Source organism: Anomaloglossus baeobatrachus, chromosome 6 (genome assembly GCF_048569485.1).
Source record: "Anomaloglossus baeobatrachus isolate aAnoBae1 chromosome 6, aAnoBae1.hap1, whole genome shotgun sequence".
Taxonomy (NCBI): Eukaryota; Metazoa; Chordata; class Amphibia; order Anura; family Aromobatidae; genus Anomaloglossus; species Anomaloglossus baeobatrachus.
This window is the reverse complement of record NC_134358.1, coordinates 355,079,094-355,104,365: the sequence shown is the minus strand read 5'-3', so window position 1 is coordinate 355,104,365 and position 25,272 is coordinate 355,079,094. Positions and strand designations below refer to the sequence as shown.

General features: G+C 45.3%; 1 protein-coding gene across 2 annotated transcripts in view; it reads right to left on the bottom strand.

Moving 5' to 3' along the window:
• SLC12A7 (solute carrier family 12 member 7) overlaps positions 1-25,272 on the bottom strand; it is a 1,179,416-nt gene that overhangs the window by 346,646 nt on the left and 807,498 nt on the right. For both annotated transcript variants that reach the window (XM_075315005.1, XM_075315006.1), the window contains exons 15-16: positions 20,885-21,004; positions 19,364-19,468 (exon numbers count right to left, since the gene is read on the bottom strand). In XM_075315005.1, coding sequence (XP_075171120.1) covers positions 19,364-19,468; positions 20,885-21,004 — 225 coding nt within the window. The remainder of the gene's footprint in view (positions 1-19,363; positions 19,469-20,884; positions 21,005-25,272) is intronic.

Sequence of the window (25,272 nt, the reverse complement as noted above, 5' to 3'; positions counted from 1 at the left end):
CTGATTTGGGTATAAGATTCATAGAGTCGCTCAATTTCATTCCCATGAAGCTTAGTAAACTACCGCAGGATATGGGGTTTTCAGGCTCAAAAGGACATTTTCCACACTTTTTTAACACCGAGGAAAATCAAAACTATGTGGGGCCCGTACCACCTGTAAAATATTACGGTGTGGAGTATATGACACCTAGTGAGAAAACTGAATTTAGAGAATGGTATGAGGGCCACACAAACACCACTTTTGACTTTAAGGCGGAGCTAAAATCTTATTGCAAGCAAGATGTTGAGATTCTGAGGCGCTCGTGTGAACTCTATAGGGAGCGTGTTATGGACATGACGAGAAAAAATGTTAAAATATACTGTTAGCGAGAAAAGAAAAAAATTGAAGTGTCCAGATGCGTTGATCCTTTTCAACACATCACCCTGGCATCTGTATGTATAGCAATGTACTGGTTTAAATTTCTTCCAAAACAGACCATCGCCATTTTAGCCGGTGATAATTATCACAAAACAAAAAAGCGCTTCTCGTCACCCGCTATACAGTGGCTCATATTTGTAGCACACACAGAGAACATTACCATTGTTGTTGCATGTTTTGAGATGTGGTGAAAAACAAGTCGGAAAATATTTTTTAGATGGATATGCCTATGTTAACAATCAGCACATAGCCTTTGAATTTCAGGGATGTTTTTACCACGGCTGTCCTGTGTGTTATAATGAAAATGATACAAACAAGGTCACAAACACATCCTACGGCCAATTATATTACGCCTTTCTAGCTAAAAAGAGTTACTTGCAGTGCTGTGGCTACACAGTGAGATTGATGTGGGAACATGAGTGGAATGAAATGGTTGAAAAAGAGTCTAACCTTCAAACATTTCTTCTCCAAATGGATTCCTCGACACCTTTAGACCCCCGCGATGCGCTTTATGGGGGTCGGACTAATGACATTAAATTCTATCACAGTCTGAAAGATGGGGAGACATTAAATTACTATGATTTCACAAGTCTGTACCCTTTTGTAAACAAAACTAAAACATACCCTGTAGGTCATCCACACATTATCTACGAGAATTTTGGGTTCATTAAAAAATACTTTGGTATTGTCAAAGTCAAAATCTACCCTCCAAGAGATTTATTTTTTCCTGTTCTGCCGATAAAACTCAATAAAAAATTAATGTTCATTCTTTGCCACACATGCGCTGTCAATTCACAGACAGAGGTTTGCGCCCATAGTGATGAAGAGCGTTCTCTGACAGGTACATGGTGCACTATAGAACTTGAGATGGCCATAGAAAAAGGGTATAGGATAGCGCACATCTATGAAATCTGGCATTTTCCTGACACCAGTGATGATTGTTTTGCCCCATACATTAAATTACATATTAGGGATAAGCAGGAGGCTTCCGGCTATCCCAGCAGGTGCACTGATGATGCAAAGAAACAACAATACATTGACTCCTTTCTAGAGAGAGAAGGTGTGCAATTACGCCCTGAAAATATAGGGGTGAATCCGGCTAAGAGACAGATCTCTAAACTGTTCTTAAATTCTTTATGGGGCAAGTTTGCACAGAGATCTAATTTACCATGTACCAGCATTGTTAGCGACCCTGATTAGCTTTTTCAGCATGTGTTTCTACCGTACTATGACATCTCAAGTCTTCATTTTATTGATGATGAAACAGCCACCATCAATTGGAAATATGTAAAAGGACATCACACTGTCAACAAAAACAGAAACATTTTTAATCGCCTTTTACAACGGCGTATGCCCGACTAGAGCTCTATTCTCTGCTGGACAGGTTACAGGAAAGGTTTCTTTATCATGACACAGATTCAGTAATTTTTGTGCAGAAAGCTGGTGAGTGGAACCCGACTTTAGGTGATTACCTGAGGGAATTGACCAGTGAGATACCTGATGACACGTACATCACTGAATTTGTATCTGCGGGACCAAAAACCTACGGCTACAAACTCAACACTGGTAAAACTTTCTTAAAAGTGAAGGGTATAACACTAAATGTTGCTAACACACAATCTATTATTTTCAACAGTCTAAAAGATCTAGTTCTGGACTACCCGCATAATTCTGACTCAAACGCAGAGACGAATTATCATTGAACAGTCGGGTATTGTGAGAAATAAAAAGTACTGGGACATTGAGACAAGGCCATTGCGCAAATGACAAAAGTGTGTTTACACAAGCGCCGGCTGTTAGACGATTTTACCACCCTACCCTTTGGCTATTAGTTGTGGATCATGATGGACCCAAGACTGCAGCACCCATTCTCATGTATTCTAGCAGGGCCATCTAATTCTGGAAAAAGTTATTTTGTAAAACAGTTGTTATATAATATTGCTACAAATTTTTCACACAATTCAGATAATATTGTTTGGTTTTATTCGGGCTGGCAAAAACTATATGACGAAATTTCTCTCTCTTTTCCCAACATCAGATTTGTGGAGGGTCTGCCGCATACATTCGTAGATGATAATTTATTCCCGCCTGACAAGGTAAATTTGACTATTGTTGATGACCTAATGGAGAGTGCTAGTTATAACTGCGAGATAGAAAAAGCATTTACCAAGTATGTACACCACAGAAATCTCAGTATTTTCTACCTGGTGCAAAACATATTTTGTCAGGGTAAGAAAAGTCGGACGATAAATTTGAACACAAAGTACATGGTACTTTTTAATAACCCTCGAGATAAATTACAAATTGTAACTTTAGCTCACCAAATGTATCCCGGAAAAACACGCTTCTTCTTAGAAGCTTTTGAGGATGCCAAGCGGGAACCTTATGGGTATTTGCTGTTAGACTTGAGAGCCAATACCCTTGCGGATCTGCACTTAAGAACAGGCTTGTTTCCACCAGCTTTTCCAGCTGTGTATGTTCAAAAGAAAAATACTTCTAAAAAGTGAATTTTACACTAAATCAGACATTCTATACTGTGTACGCAGTGTTGTAAAGATGTCTGAGGGAATCCGCCGTAACTGAGCTCTCTTACAAATGCTGGTGAAGGCAACTCCTGCTGTCAGAAAATCTATTTTATGCAATGCAAAGCATGATTTAATTACAGCCATTGGAGAGATTGCATTAAAACATCTTGAAAGGCCGAATTCCTCTGAAAGAGCGTCAAAAAATATACTAAAGAAGTGGCGTAAAGCTATAAGAACCCTGAGTGATAAATCACAGCCCATAAAGAAAAAGAAACGTCTACTAAACCAGACCGGCGGGTTTATCTCTTTTAGGCTTTGCAATCCCGATAATAACAGGTCTACTCACGGGCAAATAATGCAGCATACAGAAAAAATCTTTCTAGTCCCCAAACAAGATCTAATCAAACTAAGCCCCCCTATTACAGTCAACATACGGCAGAATGTCATTCGCCGCCCTGATGATGAAATTAGTGAAATTTTACAGCGCTGTGACATAACTGACGACGTGAAAATTAAAAATATAGTGAGGTACTACAAAGATACTTGGTTCATGCTAAACATGATGCGATGGAACTATCAACTTTAAAGATCATTAACATTCCTGAGTTTGATCATCGGCAAATGTCAAATCCAGACCCTGATGAAAACAAAACTGTCATTGAAATTGTAAGTCATGTAAACCAGCGCTATAAAAAGAATGCTGAATTTTTACTAAACAGACTGCTGCAGATCAAAAATGTTGCAACATGGAATGATAAAAGCGAGTTTATTTTCAAATGATCTGTAATACCTGGATCTAACATGCTGGATTTAGTATGTAATACAACACAGAGTCATGCCTTGACTAACAGGAATTTACCACAGGGATGGAATACGTTTATGCAGGCAATGGCCGAGTTAAATATACCATCTACCATAGTGGGTAATCCCACTACTAGAGCGGCTTTAGACGGATTAAAATTGCCTATCAATGAAGCTAGTGGTGTATCTAAACCTCAGACTCTATTCACACCCCGCCGTCCAATTCAATATTTACATTCTCCATTAGGTATCACACAAGCAAGTTTGATGCCTAAAAGGACTCTCCCGATACTACAATCAATGTGGCTCACAATGTAACAGCCGGACTGCTGAATTGTAATGCACTAAATTATTTTGTAAGAGAATTAATATATATTTGTATATTATGAAACAGTGTATTATGCCAATGCTTGTAATACTTTTATATTGTTCTCTTTTAATACAGTTTTAATTGTAATGCTCTGACATTTTACTGAATGCAAATGACATTTGATCAATAAAGAATTTAAACTTTTAATGTGTCTGTCTTTTATGCAAACAGTATAACTTTATACTCGGGGACTTATAAAAGCTAATTAATAGCACAGGACGGGTAATAGTATAATTGGCCATATACATAATATGCCCAATCAAATGTTAATTGTAGTGTAATTCACATTCTATAATATTATTCCTAGAATGATGTTATAGATAGTGAATTACACCAACACGATTTTGATATCAAAAGCCAATAAATATATCACGAACCAATAAAAGAGAACACATTTTGATACACTTTGATAGATAAGGGGTGTGCCACAATGCAGCTTGATACATTTTGATAGGGGGCGGGGCACCTGTCAGATTACTTTTGATGGATCATGTATAATCCACACTACTCACCTTCTTATAAGCAGAGTTTCAGTTCACAGGAGATCAAGGAATTGACAAAATCCTCAGGATGAGGCTCAGGATTGCAGGAGCTTTGCTCCAACACATTTGCTCAGTGCATGAGCATAGTCACGCCTCCCACTAATGAAGTTTTAACAAAGCCAAATACCAAGAAGCATCAAAGCCAAAGCAGTTTAATTTAAAACATGATATAGCAAAAGGAGACAAAAACACAATGTCAAAATGTGATAAAACACATAAAAAGAGTGCACTCAAAAATGCAAAGGAAAAAGCTGAAGTAACCTACTTTACTTAATAAGTGCAGAGATGCTGCAGAAGATCTGCAACATCAAAATGTCACCAAACACTCATCATGGGAATGCAGCCTAAAGCTACTGACTGTAACGCCCATGCCGGCGTCCTCACACTTTTCTGCCCTTCCTACCCAGATGAGGATGACTGTTTCCTCACCTGTCCAGGCGTCCTGCGGTGGCAGTCCTGTGTCTGTCCCATGCAGCTGCCTCCTGGAGAATCTGTACATCTTGCAAGCCTCCGCCGTAGTTTGTGCCCACGGCCACGCCCACTTTTTTAAAGGGCCAGCGTCCTCCTAACCTGGAAGTACCTCCCAGGTCAGCTGGGAGGCTCCAGGTACTTAAATAACCACTGCCCTATAGTAGGTGCCTGGGCAATGAGTTAGTTTCATTGCTAGTTGTCGGGTCCTTCAGTGCTGCTGCTGATATTGTGCTGTCTGCTGTTGCTGACATTTGTTTATATTTCAGTGCTGTGCTACTGTGCCGCCCCCATGCCAGCAGCTGTGCTGCTCGGATCCGGATCTGTGGTATGGCTCGAGGGACTCTACCGGACCCGGGGGTCACGAGGTCACTTCGAATAAAAGGGGGACGTATTTGTACGGGTGTTGCTGAAAACTGTCTGTGACGCCACCCACAGTTCGTGGTGAGATGTAGCACCACCGCTGCTGCTGTGGGGCTTCAGGGGGCGATGCTCTGACAGCTGGATGTTAACCCCTCCGTGGGCAGGGATGGAAGCCCCGGGGCCCTATGTCTCTGTGCAGGGGATGATAACGGCAGGGGCCGGCGCACCCGGTCAGGCCGGGAATGTTACTCACAGTTGAATAAATCACACAAGTCCTTTGGTAAACCAAGGTGATGGTTCTTGGACCCCTGCTGTTCTCCATCTACACCTTTGGCCTGGGACAGCTCATAGAGTCCCATGGCTTCCAGTATCATCTCTATGCCGATGACACACAGATCTACCTCTCTGGACCTGACATTACCTCTCTACTAACCAAAATCCCACAATGTCTGTCTGCTATTTCATCCTTTTTCTCTGCGCGATTCCTAAAACTTAACATGGACAAAACAGAGTCCATTATCTTTTCCCCTCCCCACTCATCTCCTCCAACAAGCCTTTCCATCAAACTTGATGGTTGCTCACTCTCCCCAGTCTCACAAGCACGTTGCCTTGGAGTAACCCTCGACTCTGCTCTATCCTTCAAGCCACACATCCAAGCCCTCTTCAACTCATGCCGATTACAACTCAAAAATATCTCCCGGATCTGTGCTTACCTTAACCAAGAATCAGCAAAAACATTAGTGCATGCCCTCATAATCTCCCGCCTTGACTACTGCAACCTCCTGCTCTCTGGCCTCCCTTCCAACACTCTTGCACCCCTCCAATCTATCCTAAACTCTGCGGCCCGCCTAATCCACCTCTCCCCTCACTACTCCCTAGCCTCACCACTCTGCCAATCCCTTCACTGGCTTCCCATCACCCAACGACTCCAGTTCAAAACAATAACAATGACATACAAAGCCATGCACAACCTGTCTCCCCCCTACATCTGTGACCTAGTCTCCCGGTACCTACCTGCATGCAACCTCAGATCCTCACAAGATCTCCTTCTCTGCTCCTCTTTTATCTCCTCTTCCCACAATCGCGTACAAGATTTCTCCCGTGCATCCCCCATACTCTGGAATGCTCTACCTCAGCACATCAGACTCTCACCTACCGTGGAAAGCTTCAAGAGGAACCTCAAGACCCACCTCTTCCAACAAGCCTACAACCTACAAAAGCCCTCAGTCCAGTAGACCACTGCGCAACCAGCTCTGTCCTCACCTATTGTACCATCACCCATTCCCTGTAGACTGTGAGCCCTCATGGGCAGGTTCCTCTCTCCTCCTATACCAGTCTGTTTTGTACTGTTAATGATTGTTGTACCTATACCCTCTTTCACTTGTAAAGCGCCATGGAATAAATGGCGCTATAATAATAAATAATAATAATAATAATAATAATGGTGGCCGGCTATTGCAGACGGGTGTATCTGGTCCCACACCCGGACCGATGGTCAATGCCCCTTTCCTCTGCACTTTGTGTTTTCAGTGTTAGACTTCCCGGTGTGTAACGGAGGAGTCCACTCCTGGTCCTTTGGTTGGGAGCCGTGCCCGTCAGACGCTGACCTGTGGAATCTACCGATCCCTGGTGGATGCCCTAATCCTCTCTGTGGGTGGTTGTCTACTTTTCGGGACTTAGGTTGGGACAGGACCTGGAATCCTGCCCTCAATTGTATTATTTAGCTAGGCCGTCGGTGCCGGTCCTGGCTTCAGGGTCCGAGTACCCCCTTGTGTGTACGGTTTCCGGGTCAGTTCTCCGGTGTCAGTACTGGCGGGCTACAACCACCTCGGATCTCCGGCAGCCGTCTTCCCGTCTCCTGCTAGCACTGACCACTGTCTGCCACCTAGCCAATGTGTCAGGGCTCCGACCCTGACACTCGTCAGCTTGAACTTCAGGCCTTGACTGCCTTAGCTCGACTCCTCCACTCCACTCTGAACTTGACTCAAGACTCATCTGGCTGTTTTCCCGCCCCGGGCTCTCCAGACCCCTAGGTGGGCGTTTCCTTTCCACCTGGTCATAAGGATAAAAACAGGATACAATTATAATAACATTTATACAATTTCTTCCCTTACGGGAGGCACAAATCTTAAACGTTGCATAGCTTTACGGAACAGGACGGACCGGACCACCTTCTTGCCGTGCCCACCGAAGCAAACCTTACCCTGGTGCCACCCCTAAGAACTGGTTAGCACCCCTTTTCCCAAGTCCAGGAACAGGTCCGGGTGATGCCCATATGGGACGGGTAAAAAGTTCCATACCCAGCAGTCTATCTTAAGGGCCCCAAGTCCGGGGACCCCTGGCCTGGAGGGTAGTCACCGGTTTCAGTAGTGACTGGGCCTCGGCCGACTCCACCGCAGGCTCTTCCTCCAATCAGCCTCTCCAGAGACTGCTGCGAAACAAGAAAGTTGGTCGGGGTGTATTTACAAAGCCCAAAAGTTTTTGGGTTGGCTTTCCAGTCCAAAGCCAAGGTCCATGTAAAAACTGAAGAACTGTGAACTGTCAACGGGGTTTAACTGGGGTAGCCAGGGGTAACCGCTACCTTAATCATCATCTTCCGGCCTTGGGGATGGCGGAGAGGGGTGGAGGTACAACTGCTCACCAGCAGCCGCCCACCTCCTTACATCAAGGGTGAACCACCCCCTCTCTCCGCAGTGACGGGTATAAGAGACCAGGTCTCGATCCGGGTGGCCTGTAGGCAGATGAGGGGCCACATCTCTCCGGGATACAAAAATCTCGGCCTCCAGGCCCGGCTCGTAAATAAAGCCCCCATCCCTTCTGCGGGTTGAAATGCCGGACCTGTTTTTGATACGTCGGGCCCCGCACCCGGAAAGTTGCCTGCCTGAGGTTGTCCTTCTCCCGGTAGGTGCGGGCTAGTACTTCCGCCTTCCTCTTCTCCCGGACCGCAATCTCGGTCCTCAGCTGTTGCCGCTGCCGCTCCCAATACGGGCACTGGTTCCGTGCTCCACCTCCACCTGCTCAAGGGCTTGGATCAGCCGGACGCCCTCACTGCCGGCTACGACCGGCCTCACATTCAGTGGCGAGCTCCGCTGATCCGTGACCTACTCTGCCGCCCTGCAGGTGCATCCCGGCTGCGCCTCAGCTGGGACCGAGTACTGGGGAGCAGCCGGCATCTGTGCTGATGCCGACTTCCGGTCGGGCGTCGCCTCTGCTGCAGCCGGGCGGATTGCCGGGTCCGCCGTCATCAAGTGCGCCACTGTCTTCGGGACCGGGGGTGATGTCTTCTCGGGTGAGGCTGGGCTCGAGGACGAAGGGGATGTCTTCCGGGTCTTGGTCTGGCGCGGGGCTGGTACGGGTGCCGGAGCGGTGGTGTGCCCGTGGCCTGAGGACTCCGCAGCTGGGTCCTCGCAACCAGATGGAACGGGTACCACTGCTGTGGCTTGGGGCAGCGGACGGAGCGGGGCGCCAGCTACAGGTACAGGCAGCAAGGGAGGCGACGTGGCGGACGGGGGCAGACCGAGCTCCTCAGCCTGGTGGGCCGGTCCCGGTGGGACATAGGGGCGTGGGTCGCTTACCTGCTCCTCCGAGGCCATCTCCCCTTCGCGGGCCCGTATGGCTGCAGCCAGATCTCTCATCTCGGCCGTCCATCTTTTTAGCAGAAAGTTGGCCTGAGCTTGGATCCTGCGGGACATCCGTTCTGTCTGGGCTTCCACCCAGTCAGCAGTCCCAGGAGTAGGTTCCTCCATTTTCGGGTCGCCGGACCGGTCGGACATCCTTTCGGGGTGGCGTCCAGGAACAGAAGATGGCAGAGTCCTGGTGTCCCTGCCTCTTATCTCCTCAGATCACATGCCGCAATCCTTGCCCGCCCCCGTTTTTTTGGGAGCAGTCTCTAGACGTGGCTTGCTAGTTGCGTTTTTGGCCTCAGGGTTTTCCTTCCGGCCGTGTTCCCATGGGGCGGGGCTTCAACTTTGTGCCCTTTCTCGGGGAAGAAGACACTGGGTTGTCATTTTTCGCGCCTAAAAATGGAGGCAAAAATGGTGATTTTTCAAAATTTTGCAGCGGAGCACCACTGACTGTCCAGGACAAGGCGCACTTTCACCAGGTAAGTGAATGGGTAAGAATCCTGTTCGTGACACCAAGTTTCGAGGTGTGCCGCCCCCACGCCAGCAGCCGTGCTGCTGGGATCCGGATCTGCGGTATGGCTCGAGGGACTCTACCGGACCCGGGGGCCACGCGGACACTTCAAATAAAAGGGGGACGTATTTGTACGGGTGTTGCTGAAAACTGTCTGTGACGCCACCCACGGTGCGTGGTGAGATGTAGCACCACTGCTGCTGCTGTGGGGCTCCCAGGGGCGATGGGCTGGCAGCTGGATGTTAACCCCTCCGTGGGCAGGGATGGATGCCCCAGGGCCCAATGTGTCTGTGCAGGGGATGATAACGGCAGGGGCCGGCGCACCCGGTCAGGCCAGGAATGTTACTCACAGTTGAATAAATCACACAAGTCCTTTGGTAAACCAAGGTGATGGTGGCCGGCTACCGCAGACGGGTGTATCTGGTCCCACACCCGGACTGATGGTCAATGCCCCTTTCCTCTGCACTTTGTGTTTTCGGTGTTAGACTTCCCGGTGTGTAACGCAGGAGTCCACTCCCGGTACTTTGGTTGGGAGCCATGCCCGTCAGACGCTGACCCGTGGGATCTACTGGGCCCTGGCGAATGCCCTATTCCTCTCTGTGGGTGGTTGTCTACTTTTGGGGACTTAGGTTGGGACAGGACCTGGAATAATGCCCTCAATGGGTTAATTATCTAGGCCGTCAGTGCTGGTCCTGGCTTCAGGGTCCGAGTACCCCCTTGTGTGCACGCTTTCCGGCTCAGTTCTCCAATGTCGGTACTGGCAGGCTACAACCCTGCCCCGGTCCACCTCGGATCTCCGGCAGCCGTCTCCCCGTCTCCTGCTGGCACTCACCACTGTCTGCCACCTAGCCAATGTGTCAGGGCTCCGACCCTGACACTTGTCATCTTGAACTTCAGGCCTTGACTGCCTGAGCTCAACTCCTCCACTCCACTCTGAACTTGACTCAAGACTCATCTGGCTGTTTTCCCGCCCCGGGCTCTCCAGACCCCTAAGTGGGCATTTCCTTTCCACCTGGTCCCGCCCACTGGTGTGTCGGCTTGTTTAACCCTGTGTGGGAGCGGTGTTATGCGGGGGCCTACTCTGTGTGACTACCTGGTTTTGCCAGGGCATCACACTACTTCGCTGTTCTTTTGCTGTCTCTACCATCCACACCGGTTGGCTACCATGTTACCCGTCTCTACAAGTATCCACGCCGGTCTCTGCTGCTATATCCAGCCTTCTATCCATCCATCCATTCATCCTGGACAGAACCTCAACGCTGGCTGTTGCTGTAGTCTAATCCTAGAGACTGTCACTCCAGTACCACTGGGGCCAGCCGTTGCAGCACCAGTCTTCCTGAGTGGCTCCCGGACTCACAGCTGCAGCGAAACACCCTCACCACATCAGGGGCTCTGGAGAAAACCAGGTGTAGGTTTATACAGTAGTTAAGTGTGTCGCCCAGGGTTATTGGGTACTCGGTCCCGGGTGAGATAACTGGGGAGAATGTCACTTTGGTGGCTCGCTACTGGGACTGGTATTAGTGGCAGCCTGAATGTTAGGCCCTCCGCAAGCAGGGCCAGGCCCCAGAGGATAGGTGACGTAGATGGGTGTTGAAAGAAGGTAGGCAGGACAAGGGGTTGCAGTGTAACTGGTTCATTTACTCACAGTAAGCTGGTAACTGGTCACCCGAGGCTGGCTGGTCTCAACCGCAGGTCCCCTTAGTCCCAGTGCTGGTTTAGATACGTGGTGGCTTCTTTCCCCTGCACTTCTCTTTGGTTGGTGGGTCCCCGTGGCTTGGAGTGGCTGGGGGTCCCCTCCTGGTTGTCTTCTACAGCAGTCCGTATGATGGTAGCGTGAACCCTGCGGGGTTGGAGTCTCTGGTCCTGACCCAGTTCTCCCATTGCTACTGTGTCCCGAACTTCAAGGTCAGTGAGGTCCTTGATGGTCCCCTCACGGTGCAGATTTTATCAGGTATGCCTGCAGCGTTTTTCTGACCTAGGATTCTGTACCCCATTGGTATGTAGTTCCGGGAGTACTCCACCGTACTCTACCGGCAACTAACCGCCTGGGCCCTCAGGTCACTGTTCCACTCTTGACAGTCCTTCCTCTCCCTTTCACTGTCACCAACTTACTACTGTCTCTCTGTCCACTGTCTGCCCCTCCCACCTGGTCGTCTAGTAGACTGGATTGGCTCCACCTCTAGGTCGCCATCCATTGGTCTAATCCTAGTCTGGTACCATTCTATGGGAGAATTGGGGAAAAACAGGGATTACCTGGAGTGTTTGTGTTGTTACAGTCACTGGTCTTCTGGGTCCCTAGGGGGTAGGCCCTGCATCCTGGTGAGGATGTAGTACCTTGTAGCTCCCTGATAGCTTCAGGGGTGCTGCATTCCCCTTGGTTAATTCCAGCACATCCTCGGGCTGCAAAGTGATACAGGTTAACACTTTTGTTTTATTTCACACGTAAACATAACATTAACAATCTTCCCGCAAAGGGGAGGCTCTGGCTTTAACGTTGCATACCTTGAGTACCCCTCTCCCTTCACCCACCACCCAAAGGTCCTGATCCCAAAACCCTCTAAGAAGCAGGTCACCGGATTCTTTAGTGACCAGGTCTCAGCCGCCTGTGCCGCAGACCTTTCCTGCACCCGGCCTTTCCTGGGTGGCGGTGTTAAACAGGGTCCACTGGTTGTACTCTGTTTATGCACAACTGGTGCAACTTTTTTTACAGCTAAAGTTCTTGGCTGCTGCCAGTGTTGCAGCCTGGGTCAATTTTTATCAAAAATGAAACCTGGTTAATGCAACGTTGCAAATTTTTATTTTCTATTGTTCATTTTCATCAAACATTCAAAAATCAGATTATATTTAACATTTACATTTTTACACTTAACTTTATATACATTCTGTTTTATACACCTTATTGTCTGTACCTGAGTGGAGGTTGACCTAGGTTGCTACGACTTGACCTACATAATCCTGGTGTGTCAACTTGTCTTTGTGGTGCTCTGGTGTCTGTGTCACTCTAGTGTCTCTAAGTGAACTAAGTGGTTGTCTGTCACTTCTCAATTTTCTGGTGTGATTGACAGATGTGCTGTTTGTAGGCACCTCTGGTGTTACTACAGCAGGTAGTTCTTCTGGAGCTGGGATTACTTCTTCCACTGGTTGTGGGAATGTGATCACTGGTACAATGATGGCTTCATTGTACTGAGGCCAGTTCTCAGGAAAGTCTTCAAGTATTGTGTGTATCACCTTTTCTTTTGGTTCTTGTGCTTCAGGTATACTGGAAATCTCCTCTTGGGGTCTTAACTGTTCTGGACATTTCTTCAAGTGATCCCTGGATACTGTGGACGTAGTTTTTCCTTTATCCTTGGTAATTACACAAACTTTCTTGTTGTTTGTGTTAGAAGGTTATGCTGTGTAGGGTTCTGCTTTCCACTGATCGTCGAGTTTCTGAACTCTTCTCTTCCTTTTCAGAACTATTTCTCCAGGTGTTAAAGGATCAGCTTTTGCTTTCTTATTATAGTCTTTTTCTTGTTTTTCTTGACTCTGGTTCAAGCTCTTTTCAATGCATTCTTGTATTCCTTTATACTGCGCTTGACATCTAGTATTCCAGTCAGTTTCTGATGAAACCAGTTCTGGCATGACAACTTCCATTTCAAGTTCCACTGGTAATCTTCCGGGTCTCGCTCTCATGAGATATGCTGGCGTACAGTTTGTTGAATTTACTGGGATGTTATTGTAGATATCCACTAGGTCAGGTAGCTTCTCTGGCCACTGGTTTCTTTCCTCTAGTGGGAGAGTCTTAAGTAATTCAATGACGATTTAATTCATTCTTTCACACATGCTATTGGTTTGTGCATGGTAAGGGGTGGTATGAATCTTCTTGCACCTATAAGAGGTGCAAAACTCCTGGAATATCTCAGCTTCAAATGCAGGTCCTTAGTCTATTAATACCTGTTCTGGGTATCCATGTGGTCTGCAGAAATGTGTTTGAAATGCTTTTACTGCAGTCTTTGCTGTTAAGTCCTTTACGGAAAGACCACTAAGAACCTGAAGTAATGATCCACTATGGGGAGGGCATAAGTGTAGCCTGTTCTACTAGGTGTTAATTTTACATGGTCCAGAGCTACAAGCTCCAAGGGTTGTTTGGTAACAATAGGCTGCAGTAGAGCTCTTTGACTGTCGCGATCCTTCCTTCTCAGGGCACAGGGGCCACAATCTCTGCACCAGTTTTCTATGGAGTTCCTCATTCCAATCTAATAGAACCGGTCACGCAGCAATGCTTCCAATTTCTTCCAGCCAAAGTGTCCTGCTCGATCATGGTAGTCTTTGAACACCATTTGAATGTGGCTTTTGGGTATTACCGCTTGACACACCCTTTCATGAGTTTTAGGGTTGGTAACACTTCTGCGTAGTTAACCTCAGTGGATGCACAGTCTGCTCCTCTTTTTTCACAACTGTTGAGCTTCAGATGGAGCGTCAGGTCCTGGGGATGAACCTGGTTGTGTGATCAAGTCTTTGACCATCCACAGCAGGATCACTATCCTGGGTCTATTTCCAACCATGATGAGGTACCGGGTTTAATGCAGCATCTTAATGCTTGTTACAGGATTGCTGGTACTGGGAGACACTAGGGCAGTGGAAAGCTGGCAATTCAATCTCTTCTAGCTCATCCACATCTTCTCCCTCCTCTGGTAGGTGAAGCATCCTGGATAATGCATCTGCGTTGGCGTTCTTGCGACCAGCACGATACTTGATGGTGAAATCATAGTTTGCTAGTCAAGCCATCCAACGTTGTCCCAGGCACCCAGCTTTGCTGTATTCAAGTGGGTCAGAGGGTTGTTATCTGTGAAAACGGTAAACTTTGCGGCTGCCAGATAGTGTTTGAACAGCTCTGTGACAGCCCAGACCAATGCCAGGAACTCCAGCTTGAAGGAGCTGTAATTTTCAGGGTTCCTCTCTGTAGGATGGAGCTTCCTGTTTGCGTAGGCAATTACACTTTCTTTGCCATTCTGCACTTGGGATAGCACAGCTCCCAATCCCACGTTGCTGGCATCAATGTACAGCACAAACGTTAGGTTGTAGTCAGGATACGCCGGAATCTTGTCGCCAGTCAGGGCCAAATTCATCTGTCTGAAGGAATTTTCTTCTCCCTCTCCCCAGTTGAATGGAGGACCAGAAGTGTTACCCTTTTTGGTCTGGCCTACCAGGAGTTCGTGTAAAGGCACTGCCATCTTTGTGTAGCCCTTGATGAATCTCCTGTAGTATCCTACCAGGCCCAGGAACTGACGGACTTCTTTGACAGTGGTTGGTCTTGGCCAGTTCTTGATGGCAGTAACCTTTTCTGGGTCTGGCGCCACTCAGTCTGCGCTGACTACGTGTCCAAAATATTTGACCCTGGGTCTCAACAGGTGACACTTTGATGGTTTCAACTTCATTCCATACCTGGACAGCGCCTCCAATAACTTAGCCAGATGTTCCAGATGTTCCTCGTAGGTTTTCGAGTATACTATCCCATCATCCAGGTAGAGCAGTACTGTCTCGAAGTTGCGATGTCCCAGAAAACATTCCATCAACCTTTGAAACGTTCCAGGTGCATTGCAGGGCCCAAATGGCATGCTGTTAAATTTGCACAGTCCCATCGGGGTGGCAAATGCAGTTTTCTCTCGATCCTCTTCTGCAACAGAGACTTGCCACTGGTGAGATATAGGGCAGAAAAGTAGTTAGCAGCCTTCAATGCAGCCAGTAATTCCTCTATGGGAATAGTGGATAGCCATCTTTGTGTGTTATCTGGTTGATCTGCCTATAGTCTATGCACATCCTCATGGTGCCATCCTTCTTCTTGACTAGAACCAATGGAGCTGGGATACAACAGTCTCTGATAACCCCAGCCTCCTTCATGTTCCTCAACATCTCTTTGGCACACTGATAATGCTTAGGTGGTATAGGTCTGTACCTTTCTTTAATACGAGGGTGGTTCCCTGTGGGTATGTGATGGTGTACTCCTTTTATCTTCCCAAAGTCTAGTGGGTGTTTACTGAAGACCTGCTCATATTCCTGTACTACCCTGTAAACCCCAAGTTTATGGTGTGTAGGGGTGGAGTCAGTACCTACATGCAATTCCTGACACCAATCCTTTAACTGCTTTTGGGGATTGTCAACCTCCACTTGTTCTGATGGGGTCAGGGATTCCACTGCCTGGATGGAGGCATCTGTTACCGTGAACAATTTGGCAATGGTAGTGTACCTGGTCAAATTTGGTTTCCTCCTCCCCACAATTTAACACTCGCACAGGTACTCTTCCCCGGCGAACATCAACCACTCCCCTGGCTGTCAGGACTGTGGACCAATTCTCTGAATAGATGGGCTCCACTATTGCCTGGTAGTTCTGCCCTTTTAAGCCTACGGTCGCCCGACACCAGATCATTATTTCACTTCTGGGAGGTATCACAATGGGACTGGAGCCTATTACCTGTACATTACCAATTTCTCCACCAAACAGGTTTACCTGTTGTTTTTGCAGGAGGGCTCGGATTTCTCTTTGCAGGACCCTCTGCTGCCCAGCACCTGCAGTTTCAGCAATCCTTTGAAGTAAAAACAACACTTCCCCTAACCAATTTTCAGTTACGTTGGTACCCAGGATCACCTGCGGATTCCTGTCATTTACATTAGTTTCGACTATAATAAGCCTTGGCCTTTTAACTCTACCCTCGCCACTTTTATGGTTACTTCCTTAAACCCAACTTGAGTTACTGGTAGTCCATTTACAGCAGAAATAGTGAGGTCCGAGTCCGGATGGGTACGTTCAGCATCTGACCAAAACCTTTTGTACAGTAGATATGGTAGTTATCTGGGAGCCGGTGTTCAGCAATGCAGAGGAGGGGATTCCATCCAGAGTGATGGACAGAATGGGTCGTCCTCCTACATACCGTTCTCACCAGTCAGAGGGGCCTTGTAGTCTTAATCTTGGGGGTTGGCTCTTGGCCCCAGGGTTTGCCGGTTTAAAGGACATCTGCGTGCAAAATGGTCAGCCTTGTTGCAACGATGGCAGATGGGTTGTCCAGATGAGTCTTAGTGGTTGCTGCTCCTCCCTCTGGATGACGGGATTCTCCTTCCTCGCATCCATGGGTCATCCTAAGGGCAGTTGGCTAGCTTGATCTTCTGCAGCGGCTTGGATTCCGTCTGGATCTGCATCACTTTCAGGATCATTGCAACATCCTTGCTCAGCTGTTGAACCTTGGAACATAAGTCAGTTGGAGCACTAGAGGACACAGCCTGCTCATTAGCTGCTGCCACAGTTGAGGTTGGGGGTTCCATCCTCACAGGCGAGGTACTGGCTTGCCAGGACTGAGAAACAGAGTCTGTGGTTGTAGGGGATTGCAGGACTTTTATGGCTTGGTCTTTTAAAACATCAAAGTCCAAGTCCGTGTGTTCTGGGACCCAAAGGCACAGTTGTTTGCTGTCCTCCACAGATTGTAACCCCTGCAGGAATTGTTCAACCATCATTTTGTTCCCTGCCAGATCCCCGATGGGGTCTATATGTTTCAAGGTCCGCAGTGCTGCTTGCAATCTTAACGCATAGTCTCTGATGCTATCCTGGGATCTCTGCCTGCAGTTATAAAATCCCATCCTCAGTTCTGCCTCTGTACGGGTTTCAAAAGCAATCTTTAACTTATTAAAGATGGTAGTCACTGATTCCCGATCCACATCTGACCAGGTTTCTACTTCCAGCTCTGCTGCACCCGTCAGCTGTCCCAGCACAAAAGACGCTCGTTGCTTACCAGTCATCGCATACAACACGGTACATATTTTCTTTTTGAACCCGGGTAAAGCATCCGGTTTGCCATCATACTGGGGCAGCCACGCCACTTCGGGGACAAACGGCAGGGTGATCTCAACCGCAGGTCCCCTTAGTCCCACTGCCGGTTAGTGACCTGGTGGCTTCTTTCCCCTGCACCTGTCTTTGGTTGCTGGGTTACTGTGGTTTGGAGTGGCTGGGGGTCCCCTTCTGGTTGTCTTCTACAGCAGTCCGTATGACGGTAGTGTGAACCCTGTGGGGTTGGAGTCTCTGGTCCTGTCCCAATTCTCCCGTTGCTACTTTTTCCCAAACGTCAAAGTCAGTGAGGTCCTTAATGGTCCTCTCACTGTGCAGATTTTATCAGGTATGCCTGGAGCATTTTCCTAACCTAGGATTTTGTACCCCATTGATGCATAGTTCCAGGAGTACTCCACCGGCAACTAACCGCCTGGGTCCTCAGGTCACTGTTCCACTCTTGATAGTCCTTCCTCTCCCTTTCACTGTCACCGACTTACTACTATCTATCTGTCCACTTTCTGCCCCTCCCACCTGGTCGTCTAGTAGACTGGATTGGCTCCACGTCTAGGCGGCCATCCATTGGTCCAACCCTAGTCTGGTACCATGCTATGGGGGAATTGGGGAAAACAGGGATTACCTGGAGTGTTTGTGTTGTTACCGGCACTGGTCTTCTGGGTCCCTAGGAGGTAGGCCCTGCATCCTGGTGGGGATGCAGTACCTTGTAGCTCCCTGATTGCTTCAGGGGCGCTACATAAGCCCCTCTGGGTTTTCTGTATGCTGTGGCTCAGTGGGTTCACTAACATCCCTGCTCACCCGGTGAGCAAAACACTGACAAATTCCCCTAAGTACATAAACTTTTTTTTTCTTTTGCATAATACGTATTTTTTTATTTTATTTAGTTTACAAGATTATGAGTAGTGACGAGTGGCCTCACAGATAACCAAAACTGGTGGGTCTCGGTTTCAGGCCATATGCCGGTCTCCCTATAAATCTATGGGGACCAAAATCCAGTGATTAAAAATGGTGGTAGAATGGATAGGGGGATGAGAGCAAGTGCCCTGTACTTAACGAGGCTCTGGCATAGCTGTACACTGCTTCCAGGCCACTTATTCACTTCAGGGGCCGTGCATTTTCCTTCATGCATATGCACTGCTTTCCATGCCCACTGGCATTTGTGATTGGTTGCAGTCAGACGCGCCGCCACCCTGAGTGACAGCGTGCCTGACTACTTCCAATCACAGATGCTATATGCGTCTATCTTGGTATTAAAAGAAATAAATGAAAAAACTATTGTAGAGTCCCCCCATATTATGATACCCAGTACAAATGACGCATATGACTACAGGTTGCAGCCCCCAGCCGTGCGCTTGTCTTGGCTGTATATCAAAATAGGAGGAACTGCATGCAACTTTTTAAAAAAAATTAATTAATTTTAAAAAACAATGTACGGTCCCCCCAATTTTGATGCCTAGCCATGATAAAGCCCAACAGCCTGGGGCTGGTATTATCAGGCTGGAGAGACCCATGCTTATTGGGTCCCCCTATCTCAAAACTGCTACAAACACTGAAAAAATGGATTACAAATGATGATTGCATGTCTCCTCGGGACCTGGCACTTTTACATAATTGCAGGTAAAATAAGGAGTTTTGGGCACAATCCAAGTTCACATTATTGAACTGATCGAAAAACCTACTGTAGGCCATTATGGAAAAGATGAATGAAAAGCATTGGCTGTGCAGCAAAAATAAATAGGCATGCTTATACAGTAGATGGCGAAAGACATGCAGAAAAGTGGTAGAATTGACAAGGGGAGAACCAACTATTCACAGGCAAAAGCAGGACACTTCAAGTACTGAACTTATTCTGTAACCTCCATCTGTTTATTACACGTTTGACCAAATTAATTTGCACAGTACCATAGTATAAAACAGTTAAATGGATGCATACCTCCAGTTTTTCGTATGTGTGGCACCATGTTCAACTCTAAGCAAAGCATATTGAGCAGCATTTAGGGACAATCCTCGGATTCCATCACCCCATTCTTTTTCTGCCCTAAATTGAAATAACACATGCATATTTAACAGTTTAGAGTTACTACTTCAATGGTACACGAGCAATGTAAAAAATAAAAATGTCTCAGATGGTGTTTGGTAACAAAACAAACAAAAACAATAACAAAATTTACATTTGTTTTATAGATTTTACCTAACAAATGATCTGCTAGAAAATTAGGTTTGTTATCTGCCACTATCTGTCACTTTTGTGCTATACCATATAGTGAAAGACTAATAGTCATTTTAATATTTATCTCTTAAATAAATAGATCACATGAAAATAATAAACCCTACTAAAGAAATCTGATTTCTCTTCTTGAACTGTTATTCCATTCTCAATAATTTCAATTTGTAGATAAAACCTGTCTTCAGTGAATTCTTTTCCCCATTAGAGAGATAAGATATTACAGTTGGTGTGCATAAAGTTCTTTGAAGAACTGTAACTTTATTTCATGAAAACCTGCAGCAGAATGTGCCTTTCTGACTCCAGCTCCTCCCACCTGTTGCCCCTACCTTCTCCATAAAATCTTATGTTTATCAACTGTCATCTCCATCAATTTAGGAGGAGATAGAAGATTTCTCTGATAAGATGTACAGCAAAGTTGCTAATTTTCATGTGCACTATTGATTTATAAAATTATAGCAATGGCTATTCTTTAAATATTTGTAAGACAACTTCTGAAAGTGAACAAGCACTGTAAAATATGAGGCTATGTCCGCACACTGCTTTTTTGTGGTGACCACAAAATTGCACCCTGTGGCAAGAAAAACATCTTGTAGCAAAAAAAAGGCATAAAAAACTAATGCATTTTGGTGCATTTTTCATGCATTTTTTTGACCATGCATTTTTGATCACCAGTGGGTTTAAAAAGGAGGGAAAAAAAACACAAAAAGAATTGACATGCTGCATTTTTGTGGTCACCACAAAATGCAGACAAAATGCAGCTCAGAAAAAAAAGCAGCGTGTGCAGCAAATCTGAAATCGTATAGACTTTGCTGAGGAAGGAAAAATGTGGAGTTTGTGGTGACTAAAAGGTCACAAGAAAATGCACCAAAAAAGCATCCAAAACTGCAGCGTACGCATGAGGCCTTACCACTAAGGTATTAACAATGAAAAGATAATGCAGAACAAACAGATTTACATCTGACAATGCACAGTCATGTTCTATACACATTGTACCAGCTTTGGTTGCACAGATCTCCAAACACAAGATTTTACCCAACTGCTCCCTTCTTATGCACTAAATATATGTTTCTAATTGGAAACCATAACCTTATTGGACAGTCAAGCCACGTATTAATAAAGACAGTATTAAAAAACAATCAGTGAACAGAATCATAAAAATAACTTGCTGCAAAGTAAACCTTTTTAGACAGTACATCAAAAAAGTAAAGCTAAGTGCTGCTGACTTACCCTCGATATTCAATATACTTATAAATACATCCAGCTATTAGCATAGCCACTAATGCATAATACCATGAGCAAATGAACATCAAAGCAAGGCATAAACTCATACCCACAAACGAAAGTGTCCTGAAAAGCAAACAAAAACCTGTTAGGTTAGTTGTAAACTTAACCCCTTAATGACGAAGCAAATTTTGACCTTAATGACCAGGTTTGACCTTAAGGACCAAATTTTAGAAATCTGACCAGTGTCACTTATGTGGTAATATATCTCTGTAATGCTTCAAGGAATCCCAGTGATTCAGACACTGTTGTTTTTTTGTCATGACACATTGTACTTTATGTTAGTGATAAATGTTAGTCAATATTTTTTGTTTACTTGTGAAAATATTGGAATTTGTGCGAAAATGACAAAAAATTTGCAATTTTCAAAATTGAATTGTTATATTCTTAAATCAGTTAGTAATGCTGTACAAAATAATTAATAAATAACATTTCCCATATATCTATTTTACATCTGTATCATTTTTCAAACTTAATTTTATTTTGTTGGGATGTTAGCAGGGTTAAAAGTTTAGCAACAATTTTATTTTTCCAAGAAATTTACAAATCCCTTCAGGTGCGACACAGGAATTAAGGCATGGTAAAATGAAAAAAAACAAACAAACTGTAATTTTTACTCTAAAATATTGCTTTAGCAACAATTTGTTCACTTTTACATAGAATAGCACTCTTACGAATTAACACCAACACTCACACGGGAAAAACCAGGGGAGATGTAAAACAGAAATCCACAGGTCCCAAAACAGGCTAGTACTTGCCCTAGATCTGACCCGGATATGTCCATGCCTAATAGGGGAGTTTGGCACCCTAAGATCACGTAACTTCGTGCCCACCCATAGATGGCTGACCCTGAGAGTCTCTAAAGGCCCCGTTACATGCAACGACATCGCTAACGAGATGTCGTTGGGGGTCACGGAATTTGTGATGCACATTCGGCCTCGTTAGCGATGTTGTTGCGTGTGACACGTACAAGCGATGTAAAATACTCACCTATTCGTTGATTGTTGACACGTCGTCGATTTCCCAAATGTTGTTGCTCGTGCAGGATGCAGGTTTTTCATTGTTCCTGAGGCAGCACACATCGCTACGTGTGACACCCCAGGAATGACGAACAAACACCATACCTGCGTCCTGCCAGCAATGAGGTGGGCGTGACTTTCTGTGGCTGCTCTCTGCCCCTCCGCTTCTATTGGACGCCTGCAATGTGACGTCGCTGTGACACCACACGAGCTGCCCCCTTAGAAAAGAGGCTGTTTGCCGGCCAGCGAACAGACTCTTTTCTAAGGGGGCAGTTCGTGCAGCGTCACAGCGACGTCGCTAGGAAGGTAAGTACGTGTGATGGCTCCCAGCGATATTGTGCGCCATGGGCAGCGATTTGCCCGTGACTCACAAACGACGGGGGTGGGTGCTTTCACGAGCGATATCGCTAATGATGTCGCTGCGTGTAAAGCCCCCTTAACAGCATCCTAAACTATAAACCAATGATAACACAAAAACAACAATAAACATAAATGAAGTGCACACAGGCAGAAGGTGAGACACAGGAAATACAAACACAGTAGTACAGGAATAATGGAATAAAATAAACCAAAAAGAATAACAAAATACACGAAAACCCTCCCAAACCTAAATCAAACAAAAAAAAAATCACAAACTCAAGTACTAGCAATAGCAATGTCTCAGTAAGAAAACTTTAACCATGGAGCTTGGTCTCCACACAGCCATCCATTCAGAAATATAGCAAGCACTTAGGCGTGTGAGTAGTGAGTAGATATAAACTCCTCCTTAAACGTGATTGGGCAAATGTTATGGTTAAGATTTTATTCATGGTTTTAATTATCATTTAAACAATTTACATATCTTTGATAAACTTTGTGTTGTATTAGGTTTGTGTTATTCAGAAGAGCAATTACACTGCCTATGTGTTGCTACATTAATGGTTGGTTTTAGCTACAAGTAAAATATATCTTTGTACCGTGTTAGCCAGTAGAGATAAAAAAATTGTTTAAAAGAACTGAGAGTCCTCAGTGGTTGATACCTTTTAATGGCTAACTGAAAAGATGGTAATAATTGCAAGCTTTCGAGACTACTCAGGTCTCTTCATCAGGCATGGTATAACACAAAATCTGAAGAGTCACATATTTATACACAACAGGACTTAGAATAGTGCAGTAAAAAAAAAAAAAAAACAAGTTATATAAAACAGAACTATCTCTATGGCAGGGGGGCAAACTGTTGTGGCCATAAATTTTTCTGCAGTTCAGTGTGAAAGTTTTATTGTCCTTTGATAAGGGTCTGGTCCAGGGCTGTGACACGCTCGGATGGTCAGAGGAGCACATCTTTTAACTGATGTAAAAAGACATGAATCCATGAGACACATTCATTCCTACTCTGAATGTGTCAAAGGTCATCATAAGTTTGTACTCCCATAGTCTCCTATCTCTCTGGGACTTGAAATTCCCTTTCAATACCAGCAATTTCATGTCCATGATGCTGTGGTCTGAGTTACAAAAATGTTTGGCCACAGGTAGATCCATCCTTTTTTCTCTAATTGTGTGGCGGTGAGAATTCATCCTTGTCCTGAGCTGTTGTCCGGTCTCCCCTACATACAGACCCCCAGTTGGACATTTGGTACATATAATTAAGTACACCACATTAGTTGTGGTGCAGCTGAAGGTATCTGGGATCGTGTAGTCCTGATGTGATCTGGGAATCTTTATCTTGTCCGTTGTCAATATTAATGGACAGGTCTTACATTTTTTCTGGTTGCAGGGAAATGTTCCTGTTGGTGTTGGAGAGGACAGGGAGCTTCTGACAATGATGCTTCTTAGATTCGGGGGCTGCCTAAAACACAGAAGTGGGGGGACCTGTCCATTAATATTGACAACGGACAAGATAAAGATTCCCAGATCACATCAGGACTACAAGATCCCAGGTACCTTCAGCTGCACCACAACTAATGTGGTGTACTTAATTATATGTGCCAAATGTCCAACTGGGGATCTGTATGTAGGGGAGACCGGACAACAGCTCAGGACAAGGATGAATTCTCACCGCCACACAATTAGAGAAAAAAGGATGGATCTACCTGTGGCCAAACATTTTTGTAACTCAGACCACAGCATCATGGACATGAAATTGCTGGTATTGAAAGGGAATTTCAAGTCCCAGAGAGATAAGAGACTATGGGAGTACAAACTTATGATGACCTTTGACACATTCAGAGTAGGAATGAATGTGTATCATGGATTCAAAAATTGTTTAAAAGAACAGAGAGTCCTCAGTGGTTGATACCTTTTAATGGCTAACTGAAAAGATGGTAATAATTGCAAGCTTTCGAGACTACTCAGGTCTCTTCATCAGGCATGGTATAACACAAAATCTGAAGAGTCACGTATTTATACACAACAGGACTTAGAATAGTGCAGTAAAAAAAAAAAAAAAAAAAAAAAAAAAAAAAAAAAAAGAAAAAAAAAAAAAAAAAAAAAGAACAAGTTATATGAAACAGAACTATCTCTATGGCAGGGGGACAAGCTGTTCTAGCCATAAATACTGCTGCAGTTCAGTGTGAAAGTTTTATTGTCCTTTGATAAGGGTCTGGTCCAGGGCTGTGACATGCTCGGATGGTCAGAGGAGCACATCTTTTAACTGATGTAAAAAGACATGAATCCATGAGACACATTCATGTATCATGGATTCATGGATTCATGTCTTTTTACATCAGTTAAAAGATGTGCTCCTCTGACCATCCGAGCATGTCACAGCCCTGGACCAGACCCTTATCAAAGGACAATAAAACTTTCACACTGAACTGCAGCAGTATTTATGGCTAGAACAGCTTGTCCCCCTGCCATAGAGATAGTTCTGTTTCATATAACTTGTTCTTTTTTTTTTTTTTTTTTTTTTTTTTTTTTTACTGCACTATTCTAAGTCCTGTTGTGTATAAATACGTGACTCTTCAGATTTTGTGTTATACCATGCCTGATGAAGAGACCTGAGTAGTCTCGAAAGCTTGCAATTATTACCATCTTTTCAGTTAGCCATTAAAAGGTATCAACCACTGAGGACTCTCTGTTCTTTTAAACAATTTTTTTATCTCTACTGGCTAACACGGTACAAAGATATATTTTACTTGTATCATGGATTCATGTATTTTTACATCAGTTAAAAGATGTGCTCCTCTGACCATCCGAGCGTGTCACAGCCCTGGACCAGACCCTTATCAAAGGACAATAAAACTTTCACACTGAACTGCAGAAAAAATTATGGCCACAACAGTTTGCCCCCCTGCCATAGAGATAGTTCTGTTTTATATAACTTGTTTTTATTTTTAA